General features: G+C 43.0%; 1 protein-coding gene across 1 annotated transcript in view; it reads left to right on the top strand.

Annotated features, from left to right (window-relative positions):
* Window positions 1-4082: 4082 nt before the first annotated feature.
* nbeal2 (neurobeachin-like 2) overlaps window positions 4083-13187 on the top strand; it is a gene marked incomplete at its 5' end in the record, with an annotated part of 167409 nt that continues 158304 nt past the window's right edge. The window contains 1 exon segment of the mRNA XM_065027411.1: window positions 4083-4178. Within this exon segment, the coding sequence (XP_064883483.1) occupies window positions 4083-4178 (96 nt within the window).

The raw sequence follows: 13187 nt of genomic DNA, 5'->3' as shown, positions 1-13187 counted from the left end.
ACTGCCTGCCCCTCTCCCAGACTTTAATTGGCTCAATGGAAATCCTGTCAATCTCTAGCGAATCTTTGTTTTCATTTCAACAGCTTTCCACTTGTGATGTGCAGGACGTCTTGCACAAGATTGATGATAAAAAACATCCACTGGGGCTGATTTGCTTGATCCTTTCTTGTTGCAGCTTTCTGCTCCTCTGAATGCAGAATAACAACTATTATTTTTAACCTTACAATTATTCCTGGTACAATTCCCAGGGTCTGGAAGGTGGCCCATATACTCCTCCTTCACAAAGGTGGTGATCTGTGTGACCTAAATCTTCATTGAACTATTTCCAGACTCTCTTGCCTAGCAAAAATTCTAGAATTCTTGGAAAACCTAAATGTATATCCTTTTTAACTAGGAAATGCATTCTAAATGTACACCAGTCAGGGTTCAGACCAGATTAAATATAGGACCATCTTTGCTACTTCTTTGGTTTTAAATTATTTTCTTAATTGTTTGGATAAGAAGAAACACTGTGCGGCCTCTTTTATTGACCTGTCTAAAGCCTCCGACACTATGGATCACTCAGTACCGTATTCAGAGGCTTTCGTCAATTGGCCTGGACCAGGCTGCATGCAGCTGGTTGGATAATGATTTAAAAGAATGAAAGCAGTGTGTATTTACAGATGGTGTTAAATCCGTTTTTCTGGACATAATAAAGACAGTCCCGCAGTGATCGATTCTTTAGTTCTCTTGAGTATCCTCAAAAATAAAAATAAATCAATTCAAACGTTATTTGTCGCATGCGCCGAATACAACAGACCTTACAGTGAAATGTTTACTTACAAGCAATAATGAAGAGTATTTTTTAAAGTAAATTAAAAAATAACAATACAAACACAATAAAAGTTTTATTTTTGAAGAAACACAATAACATAACTATAGAGGCTATATACAGGGGGTACTGGTACCGAGTCAATGTGTGGGGGTACCGGTTAGTCAATGTGCGGGGGTACAGGCTCGTCGAGGTAATTGAGGAAACATATACAGTACATGTAGGTAGGGATAAAGTGAATATGCATAGATAATAAACAGCAGCATAAAAAAGGGTTTCAATGCAAATAGTCTGGGTGGCCATTTGATTACCTGTTCAGCAGTCTTATGGTTTGGGGGTAGAAGCTGTTTAGCAGCCTTTTGGACCTAGATTTGCTTCGGTACCGCTTGCCATGTGATAGCAGAGAGAACAGTCTATGACTTGGGTGGCTGGAGCCTTGACAATTCTTAGGGTCTTCCTCTGACACTGCCTGGTATAGAGGTCCTGGATGGCACAAAGCTTGGCCCCGGTGATGTACTGGGCCGTACGCACTACCCTCTGTAGCGCCTTGCAGTCGGATGCCGAGTAGTTGCCATACCAAGCGGTGATGCAACCAGTGCTCTCGATGGTGCAGCTGTAGAACTTTTTGAGGATCTGAGGACTTATGCCAAATCTTTTCAGTATAGCCTATGCTCCTGAATTCTGAACACAAATAATGATATTCTTACACTGTCAGTCTATAATCAGCACGTGAGTGAGGGTGGCTTTGTATTCATCCTTCATATAGAGAGAGAGGCCCAGCTAGGCCCAACAGAGGGCCACCCAGACAGTACTGGGTAGTGGGTAGGTCCTGGTGTGGAATGTAGGCCATTGCCATGGCAATATTACAGCTGCCTGCCTGGAGGTTCTGTTGTGGCCATCCTCCTGTTGACCAGTGTTTTCCCCATAGAATTAGGAATTAGAATACACATTTAATAGGATCTCTATGGTTGGCTCTGTGTTAAAAATTCACCATCACACACAATCACACTATCACTAACTTGTGTCAGTTGGTCATACAAGAAATATTGTTTTTTTCCCTTCTTACAAAAAAATGTACTAAACCCAGACATTTGAATCTAGAGTCTTTATCAAAATAAATTGTCTATCCAATCCTATGTATATCAGTTATTATCAGCCTCTGGGGTGTAATCCACAGTTCCTCTACAAAGCTACAGATTATGGGACAGAGGAAATTGACTGTATGATTAGATTGATAATCATAACGTTTTTATTTAACTAGGCAAGGCAGTTAAGAACAAATTATTATGTCGGCTTACCCCGGCCAAACGCTAACCCGGATGACGCTGGGCCAATTGTGCGCCACCCTATGGGACTCCCAATCACGTCCGGTTGTGATACAGCCTGGAATCGAACCAGGATCTGTAGTGATGCCTATAGCACTGAGATGCAGTGCCTTAGACAGCTGTGCCGCTCGGGAGCCCCTGAGTGACTAGTGTGAGGTCATTGACAGGCAGTGTTATCGCATTGGCACGAGGATACCGGCCCGGGATACCAACCCCAATCCCTTCCAGCTCCAACCCGTTTCAACAGTGTAGTTTCCCCGAAGCTCCACCTTTGACTGAACATCTTTGAGTTGGTACCTTAAATGATCAGTAAGTCTTTGAAAATCTGACCGTAAAAAAAAAACCTCAACAAATATTGACTGGCTGAAGTAAAACTATTACGTTCTTTGTTGTCTGTCTTTTGTAATTTGTTCAATGAACCATAAAATAAGGAACCATCTGTACTGACATAATAAGGAAGCTCTTCCCTTCCGTATACAACTAACTGTACATGTTCAATTACATAATTTGTTTTTCAATGATATAGCCTATGTACACACAATCGCTCATGACGCAATTACGCAAGATTTTAGTTTTTGGTTTCTGAGACTAATGTGTCTTTCTACCCCTTATTTGTTCAAATACATTAATGAACAAGATCCAGTATAGGAAATCCATACAGTGTACCATACTGTTCCCTGTTGAATAGATGTTTCACTGTAAGCCTGTACCTGTCATGGTTATATATTTGTTTAATACCTTGTTTAATACCTCTGCTTTTATGGCTTTAGTGCTCTGTACTTCTTACTGTCAGATATAAACACTGGCAAGGGGAGGGATCAGCTTGGATGGCTGTGTTTATAGAGGAGAGAGATCCACAAGCCAAGTGGGCAATGGGCAATACTCAAGAGAAACACACTATGGGATGGTTTCCAGGGCACAGCCTAGTCCTGGACTAAACACCAAGCTCAATTAAGAATCCCCATTGAAAATGCTTTTAAGTCCAGTATTAGGAGTAATCTGTGTCAGGGAAACGGCCCCTACATGTCTGTTTATAGCATAGAAATGGATTTCTAGCTCTATTCCAATTAACCATAGGCTGATTCAAGTAATTAGGACAAATCCTTTGGGAACATTTGGCACAGACTATTGTCATTTCCCAGAAATCCCCACATTGCCTGTCAGTTCAATATGCACATTGTTCTCTCTTTTGAAGGATAATGATGCTCTTTATTATCTTTGTTTAGTTTGATGGGGCTGCTAAGAGTGTATTTTGTGAGATGCCAATGTTTTATTATATTTGGGCTTCATCATCATTCAATTTGATAACGTAAATATTATAACACACAACATGTTATAGCCTTTGTAAGTCCTGTTTAAATGTTTAGTTATAACTTCCAGATGGACATTTTTAAAGGGTGTATGTATCTTTAAGAATATTACCTGTCCATACTACAGTGCGCTCGCAGTCTGTCGCGAAGCCAGAGGGTTTGCTTGAACGTTCCAAAAAGTGGATGTTTAGGAGACTTCTACAGAACGGCTTGGAGTCAACGTCCTGTCGCTTCACTGCGCCGACACTTTACTGTAGATATGGAAGGAGATGCATAACTGTATATTAAGACGTAAACCGTATTATAATAATATACCATCTGACTGCTGTGTCCGTGGGAATTACTTCGTAATTGGGGATCATCATATTCATTCGGGTTTATTTTGCTTTGGAATTCCTGATCTGTTCTTGCTCTTGACATGATATCCACGGCAGATTGTTTTTTTAACCATGTCTTTTATAATTAATTTGGCAATCTGCTAAACTTTGGGGAGAGCATACAATATTCTGTCTGTCGATCACTTTGGATACTGCGAGCTATGTTGCCAAGATGTTACAAGAGATCAATGTTTCGTCCTTTTTTCTGGAAACAATCTTAACGCTCTTATTGCAAACAAATGTAAAAGTACAATGATACATTCATACTGAAACCAAGGGATTACACACAGAAGGACGGTGGAGAATGGCTTCGAAGGAGAGGTTGAATGAGCTGTGGATTTTATATTACACCAAGGTAAGTTTAATAGGCTGACACCTGTTGTTGAATTGCAATTGTCCTATATTTGATTGAAAGCTTTTTTCGAAGGTATCACCGGAAAACATGACTGCAGTGCACGCTACAGTTGGCAACCATATTTGCCAATGCTTGTTGTTCTGATAGTGAGCAGGCGGAATCGTATGAGGAAGTATTTGGGATTCATGCAGGATGTATTTTGAGCGTGTCGACTCATAATTTCACCTCTGTCCATAAACAGGCAGTTTTATTCCGTGATATGCCAGCACTATCTACGGTTTAGTTGATCTGATTTTGTGAAACATTGTTCTAATTCTATGCTAGTATAACTTGGCGTCGACAACTCTGGATATGGTTCCTTTACCTGCTGGCTACTGCCAAGGTCAGAGACGGAATAGGAAGCGAGACACCCCACTCGCTGTTTCTTTCTGGTCCAGACCCAGCTGCTACTGAATTAGTGTCTATGGGAGACCCACCCCGTTAAGTAGACCGGAACGGACCATTTTTTCAATGGTAAACTGCTTGAGTGAACCATCTTCATTTATCCACCATCTTTGGTCAGGTGCCCTCTTTACTTCCTGAATGTAGTTCCTACTTGTCACATGTATGTTGTTCACTTTAGCAGAGTTGGTGTAGGCCTACAGATAGTTATCATTCTCTTATTTGTTTAACAGATAATTTATTCAGGGATATGGGTCATAGCATAACATATTTGCAACATTGTATTGGCAGTGGTGTAGCGCGGTTTCACGGCCCCGCAAGGTCTATGCAAGCCCTGTGCAATGGGGCATATATAAAAATGGGCCGTTTTATAGCAAATGTCGTGGTATTTTACACATTTTTGCCATGAGGCTGAGATAAAATGTTCCGGTTTTAAAGCTAATTTCCCCAAAACTCGTAGGCCGTGTATCAATTTGTAGACTACTGCACCAGCACCTGCTTATAATACATTGTAGCCTACAAGAACACAACTGTTGCAACAGTATTAGTATTTTCATCAGCATCACAAAACTCATTGTCTGAAATGTGCCGAGAAATTAAAATGTGTCGAGAAATTAAAATGTGTGTTATTGATATAGCCTACACACACTATTGGTCTGCATTGCAACCATGACAGATTACACCCAGGTCGGCCTAAAACAAACATTTCCATAAGAGTGGTGGAAAAAGACTTGTCCTTGGTTTATTTTAGAATTGGGTGTGACTACTAACTGACAATGGTCAGTCATCCATCCTTTTTCATGAATCCCTTTTTGAATGAAAACATATTGCCTGGAAATTAATTAAGGATACTAAATTATTCACTAGATTTTGCAATCTGTTTCAAATGCCTAAGGAAAAGTTGCAATGAGTACTGCAGTCTTTTCCTATTATGTTATATGCCTATTTTGAGGTGCAGTTGGTGACATTCCCTTCTACACCCATGCAACCATACTTAGGCCTTCCTCTCCTCTCCCTATTCCCTCCTACCTCATAGCTTGAGGCACTGGCAGGCATTGAGGGGTTAAACATGGCAGAAGACAAAGCAGATGGTCCTGTTTCAGCAGGTAGAAGAGCAGACAGAGGAGGGCCCCTCCCTCACTAGGCCTACCTCCTGTCCTGTTGGTTCACTAACAGAGGAGGGCCCCTCCCTTACTAGGCCTACCTCCTGTCCTGTTGGTTCACTAACAGAGGAGGGCCCCTCCCTCACTAGGCCTACCTCCTGTCCTGTTGGTTCACTAACAGAGGAGGGCCCCTCCCTCACTAGGCCTACCTCCTGTCCTGTTGGTTCACTAACAGAGGAGGGCCCCTCCCTTACTAGGCCTACCTCCTGTCCTGTTGGTTCACTAACAGAGGAGGGCCCCTCCCTCACTAGGCCTACCTCCTGTCCTGTTGGTTCACTAACAGAGGAGGGCCCCTCCCTTAGGGCCTACCTCCTGTCCTGTTGGTTCACTAACAGAGGGCCCCTCCCTCACTAGGCCTACCTCCTGTCCTGTTGGTTCACTAACAGAGGAGGGCCCCTCCCTCTAGGCCTACCTCCTGTCCTGTTGGTTCACTAACAGAGGAGGGCTCCTCCCTCACTCCTGTTGGTTCACTAACAGAGGAGGGCCCCTCCCTCACTCCTACCTCCTGTCCTGTTGGTTCACTAACAGAGGAGGGCCCCTCCCTCACTAGGCCTACCTCCTGTCCTGTTGGTTCACTAACAGAGGAGGGCCCCTCCCTTACTAGGCCTACCTCCTGTCCTGTTGGTTCACTAACAGAGGAGGGCCCCTCCCTCACTAGGCCTACCTCCTGTCCTGTTGGTTCACTAACAGAGGAGGGCCCCTCCCTTACTAGGCCTACCTCCTGTCCTGTTGGTTCACTAACAGAGGGCCCCTCCCTCACTAGGCCTACCTCCTGTCCTGTTGGTTCACTAACAGAGGAGGGCCCCTCCCTCACTAGGCCTACCTCCTGTCCTGTTGGTTCACTAACAGAGGAGGGCCCCTCCCTTACTAGGCCTACCTCCTGTCCTGTTGGTTCACTAACAGAGGGCCCCTCCCTCACTAGGCCTACCTCCTGTCCTGTTGGTTCACTAACAGAGGAGGGCCCCTCCCTCACTAGGCCTACCTCCTGTCCTGTTGGTTCAGTAACAGAGGAGGGCCCCTCCCTCACTAGGCCTACCTCCTGTCCTGTTGGTTCACTAACAGAGGAGGGCCCTCCCTTACTAGGCCTACCTCCTGTCCTGTTGGTTCACTAACAGAGGAGGGCCCCTCCCTCACTAGGCCTACCTCCTGTCCTGTTGGTTCACTAACAGAGGAGGGCCCTCCCTTACTAGGCCTACCTCCTGTCCTGTTGGTTCACAAACAGAGGAGGGCCCCTCCCTTACTAGGCCTACCTCCTGTCCTGTTGGTTCACTAACAGAGGAGGGCCCCTCCCTCACTAGGCCTACCTCCTGTCCTGTTGGTTCACTAACAGAGGAGGGCCCCTCCCTCACTAGGCCTACCTCCTGTCCTGTTGGTTCACTAACAGAGGAGGGCCCCTCCCTCACTAGGCCTACCTCCTGTCCTGTTGGTTCACTAACAGAGGAGGGCCCCTCCCTCACTAGGCCTACCTCCTGTCCTGTTGGTTCACTAACAGAGGAGGGCCCCTCCCTTACTAGGCCTACCTCCTGTCCTGTTGGTTCACTAACAGAGGAGGGCCCCTCCCTTACTAGGCCTACCTCCTGTCCTGTTGGTTCACTAACAGAGGAGGGCCCCTCCCTTACTAGGCCTACCTCCTGTCCTGTTGGTCCACTAACAGCCCACAGTCTGCATCCCGAATGGCACCCTATTCTCTATATAGTGCACTGCTTTTGACCAGGGCCTGCATAGGGAATAGGATGCAACTCCATTGCTGTTGCTGTTTAGATGCCCACACACAGTACATCTGGGTGGGGTCACATTTAAGGCTGGGACGATACCAGTATCTCAATCTTTTTTTTTTTCCATGGCAAAAATGTAAACACGAAGCAGACCAAACTCGTTGGTCCTTTAACCTGCTGTAGTGCTGTAGTTTGGAAAATAAATACATGTGACTCTGGATGACAACATAATGATGTTTGTTTCCAACATTAAGGCTGTTTTCCTAAAACCCACTTTGTATTTTGTTTCCTTGCCGCTCTACTATGGAGTATCTCTATATACTGGTTTTGTCCCAGCCCTAGTCACATTGGTTGATTGCATTTGTTTTGAAATGGGACATCGTCATTGTTTAATAAGTATCTGCATGCAGAGTGGGTGCCAGTGTTTGAATATTATCTGGTGCGTCAGTCTTCTAAGTCAGGGCTTCCCAAACTTGGTCCCGGGGCCCCCCCTAGGTACACATCTTGTTTTTTGCCCATAGCATATCACAACTAATTTCAAATAATCAAAGCTTGATGATGAGTTGGTTATTTGAATCAGCTGTGTAGCGCTAGGACAAAAACCAGAACGGGGGCCCCAGGACCGAGTTGGGGAAACCCTTGTCTAAGTGAGGCTTCATTACTCATGGTTTTTATGGTGACCCCATTGTCTGCAGGTTAAACCTTTACTGGGTGTTCTAACAACTACTGTTAGATGTACGTAGTAGAGGTCGACCGACTTATGATTTTTCAACGGCGATACAGATTATTGGAGGAGCAAAAAAAGCAGATACCGATTAATCCGTCAATTTCTTATATAAATATACAAATATATTTTTATATATTTGTAATAATGACAATTACAACAATACTGAATTTAATTTTACTAGGCAAGTCAGTTAAGAACAAATTCTTATTTTCAATGACGGCCTAGGAACAGTGGGTTAACTGCCTGTTCAGGGGCAGAATGACAGATTTGTACCTTGTCAGCTCGGGGATTTGAACTTGCAACCTTTCGGTTATTAGTCCAATGCTCTAACCACTAGGCTACCCTGCCACCCCGAATGAACAATGAACAATTTTATTTTAATTTAATATAATACACATCAATGAAACATGTTGAATTTGGTTTAAATAATGCAAAAACAAAGTGTTGGAGAAGAAAGTAAAAGTGCAATATGTGCCATGTAAAAAAGCTAACGTTTAACCTGTTGAGTGTAGGGGGCAGTATTTTGATGTTTGGATGAAAAACATAACCAAATTAAACTGCCTATTTCTCAGGCCCAGAAGCTAGAATATGCATATAATTGTCAGATTAGGATAGAACACTAAAGTTTCCAAAACTGTTAAAATATTGTCTGTGATTATAACAGAACTGATATTGCAGGTGAAGACCTGAGGAAAATCCAACTAGGAAGTGCCTCTTATTTTGAAAGCACCCTGTTCCATTGCATGCCTTCCCTCCATTTAAAAGGATATCAACCAGATTGTGTGAAGTCTTTAGACATAGTTTCAGCGTTTTATTCTGAAAAATGAGTGAGAACAATTGCGTCAATGGATGGCTGGGTGCCAGGAGAGTTTTGTATGCGCAACAGCTTGGAGCAGACATTTTCTCTCTCTCCCTTTCTCCTATTGAAAAAGCTACGGTTCGGTTGAAATATTATCGATTATTTATTGTAAAAACAACCTGAGGATTGATTATAAAAAACGTTTGACATGTTTCTACGAACTTTACGGATACTATTTGGAATTTGTCTGCCCCGCTGTGACCGCTCGAGCCTGTGAATTACTCAACAAAACGCGCCAACCAAATGTAGGTATTTTGGATATAAAAAAGGAACATTTATTGTGTAACTTTGAGTCTTGTGAGTGCAAACATCCAAAGATCAAAGGTAAGCGATTCATTTATTGCTTTTCTGACTTTCTTGACCAATCTACTTTGCTGCTAGCTGTTTAATGTTTTGTCTGCTGAGAGAGATGTCCTCACATAAACGCTTGGTTTGCTCTAGCTGTAAAGCTTTTTTGAAATCTGACACACCAGGTGGATTAACAACAAGCTAAACTGTGTTTTGCTATATAGCACTTGTGATTTCATGAAAATTAAATATTTTTAGTAATTTAATTTGAATTTGGCGCTCTGCAATTCAGCGGATGTTGACGAAAATGATCCTGCTAACGGAATGGGTGCGCCAAGAAGTTCCTTGCTCAGAACATGAGAACATATGAAAGCTGGTGGTTCCTTTTAACATGAGTCTTCAATATTACCAGGTAAGAGGTTTTAGGTTGTAGTTATTATAGGACTATTTCTCTCTATACCATTTGTATTTCATATACCTTTTGACTATTGGATGTTCTAATAGGTACTTTAGTATTGCCAGCCTAATCTCGGGATAGGCTTGATGTCATAAACAGCGCAATGCTTGAAGCATTGCGAAGAGCTGCTGGCAGTACGCACAAAAGTGCTGTTTGAATGAATGCTTACGAGCCTGCTGCTGCCTATCACCGCTCAGTCAGACTGCTCTATCAAATCATAGACTTAATTATAATAACACACAGAAATACAAGCCTTAGGTCATTAATATGGTCATATCCGGAAACTATCATTTCAAAAACAAAATGTTTATTCTTTCAGTGAAATACAGTACCGTTCCGTATTTTATCTAAAGGATGGCATCCATAAGTCTAAATATTGCGGTTACATTACACAACCTTCATTGTTATGTCATAATTATATAAAATTCTGGCAAATTAGTTCGCAACGAGCCAGGCGGCCCAAACTGTTGCATATACCCTGACTCTGCGTGCAATGAACGCAAGCGAAATGACACCATTTCCCTAGTTAGTGATTTTAAGAAAGGCATTGATGTTTATGGTTAGGTACATTCGTGCAACGATTGTGCTTTTTTCGCATATGCACTTTTGTTAAACCATCCCCCGTTTGGCGAAGTTGGCTGTCTTTGTTAGGAAGAAAGTCTTCACACAGTTCGCAACGAGCCAGGTGGCCAAAATTGCTGCATATACCCTGACTCTGTTGCACAGAACGCAAGAGAAGTGACACAATTTCCCTAGATAAAAGAAATTCATGTTAGCAGGCAATATTAACTAAATATGCAGGTTATATAAAATATATATACTTGTGTATTGATTTTAAGAAAGGCATTGATGTTTATGCTAAGGTACACATTGGTGCAACAACAGTGCTTTTTTTTTCGCAAATGTGCTTGTTAAATCACCCATTTGGCGACGTAGGCTATGATTCAATGATAAATTAAAAGGCACTGCATAGATTATATGCAACACAGGACAAGCTAGATAAACTAGTCATATCATCAACCATGTGTAGTTAACTAGTGATTATGTTAAGATTGATGTTTTTTTATAAGATACGTTTAATGCTAGCTAGCACCTTACCGTGGCTCCTTGCTGCACTCGCATAACAGGTAGTCAGCCTGCCACGCAGTCTCCTCGTGGAGTGCAGTGTAATCGGCCATGATCGGTGTCCAAAAATGACGATTACAGATTGTTATTAAAACTTGAAATCGGCCCTAATTAATCGGCCATTCCAATTAATCGGTCTAACCTCTAGTACGAAGCATATTTGACTTGTTCTTAAGACTGGCAAATCAACAGTAATGATCTGATTAGCCTGTGTGAGAGAAAGGTAGACTATTGACTAGTGTGTTCTAGACTGGGCATTGGACAAGATTTAACAGACTCGTGTGTTCCAGACTACCTAGGCCACCACAGGTGTAGGCCCCCATACTATCTCTTGTTCTCTCTCTCACTCTGTCCACTCTCTGTGGGTGTACTGCTGAGCTCAGTGTTATGTTGTGTCTGCCCATCGGTGTCTAGCATCGGGTCATGACAGTCACCGCTGTACCATGTCAACCACTTCCTCCTGATCCGTCTCTCTGTGTGCGTCTCAAATAGCACCCTATGCCCTATATAGTGCACTACTTTTCACCAGGGCCCATAGAGCTCTGGTCAAAAGTAGTGAGCTATGTAGGGAATAGTGTCCCAAATGGCATCCTATCTATCTCTCTGCAATTTGGAGGACAACTGTGATGTCATGGAGCCACTTCCTTTCCCCATGAACCTTTCAGACTGACAGAGACGACTGCATTTACTCTGTTCAGCAGGGTTTTACAACACACACAGGCTGAGCATCAGGTAGTTTTGCGAGGTAGTAAGATTTCAATTTTGCATGTGTACGATGGCTTGCAAATGAACAGAACCCAACCAACACATTGTGGTTGTAAATGAAATGAGAACACAGCCAAAGGGCACCCTATTCCCATAAAGTGCACTACTTTTGACCAGAGCCCTATTGACCATTTCAGTATATGTCATCCAAAGTCTGTCGCACTTAAATCCTGGAGGTAAATGAGGACCAACACTGACGAGATTGACCTTGATTTCGACATGGAACAACAGAAAGGGTGTTCACACTCTCAAGATGATTTCACGACATTACACTGTATGGTAACAATCACCTGCTGTGACTGTCTCCACTCAATGAATGGACTGCGGTGAGGTAGGCTGACAGAACAGGCGAGGTGTAACTTAACAGGGGACTTAACATTCACCTGCCCCTCCTATAGTCTCCATGAGAATGCAATGTTCTTCATCTTTTGTTCAGTACCTGTATGTCAAGTTAACATCTTCTATAGTATCATGTTTAACCTGGATGTCTGCCTGCGTACCTGTGTCTGACACTCACATGTCACACACTCAGTATGGTGTCACTGTATGAACCAAATGGAGCATGAAGACATCTGAAACAATTTTAAAGAAAGTATTTGACAATGTCTGCATCCTAAATAGTTCCCTATCCTGTATATAGGCCCATAGGGTTCTGGTCAAAAGTAGTGCACTACATAGGGAACATGCTACCATTAGGACATATAGTGTTTGAGCTTGCATTCGATGTGCACTTCAATGTCAGGAGTTGACTGTATTCAAAATGCTCACACGCTGAATGCATGAGTCCAAGCCATCGCTCTGCTTCTCCAGAATCTGGAATAGAACATACGACTTGCACTGGCACGCCAGTGACTGGAGCTGTGCGTCCTCTGATTTGTGCAATACATTCTTTACACACATCTTAAATCAGACCCAGAGTCAGCGCTTACATCAAGCTTAGCAATCCTTTGCACATGTACCTGCACCTCGCTGTACATGCAGTGGCTGTGTCCCCCACATGGCCCATAGGGGTCTGGTTAAACTATGTGTTATATAGAGAATGGCCCATAGGGGTCTGGTTAAACTATGTGTTATATAGAGAATGGCCCATAGGGGTCTGGTTAAACTATGTGTTATATAGAGAATGGCCCATAGGGGTCTGGTTAAACTGTGTGTTATATAGAGAATGGCCCATAGGGGTCTGGTTAAACTGTGTGTTATATAGAGAATGGCCCATAGGGGTCTGGTTAAACTATGTGTTATATAGAGAATGGCCCATAGGGGTCTGGTTAAACTATGTGTTATATAGAGAATGGCCCATAGGGGTCTGGTTAAACTATGTGTTATATAGAGAATGGCCCATAGGGGTCTGGTTAAACTATGTGTTATATAGAGAATGGCCCATAGGGGTCTGGTTAAACTATGTGTTATATAGAGAATGGCCCATAGGGGTCTGGTTAAACTATGTGTTATATAGAGAATGGCCCATA

This window comes from Oncorhynchus nerka, linkage group LG14 (assembly GCF_034236695.1).
Source record: "Oncorhynchus nerka isolate Pitt River linkage group LG14, Oner_Uvic_2.0, whole genome shotgun sequence".
Classification (NCBI taxonomy): domain Eukaryota; kingdom Metazoa; phylum Chordata; class Actinopteri; order Salmoniformes; family Salmonidae; genus Oncorhynchus; species Oncorhynchus nerka.
Note: the sequence above shows the minus strand (reverse complement) of the source record. Positions and strands in the feature narration are given on the sequence as shown.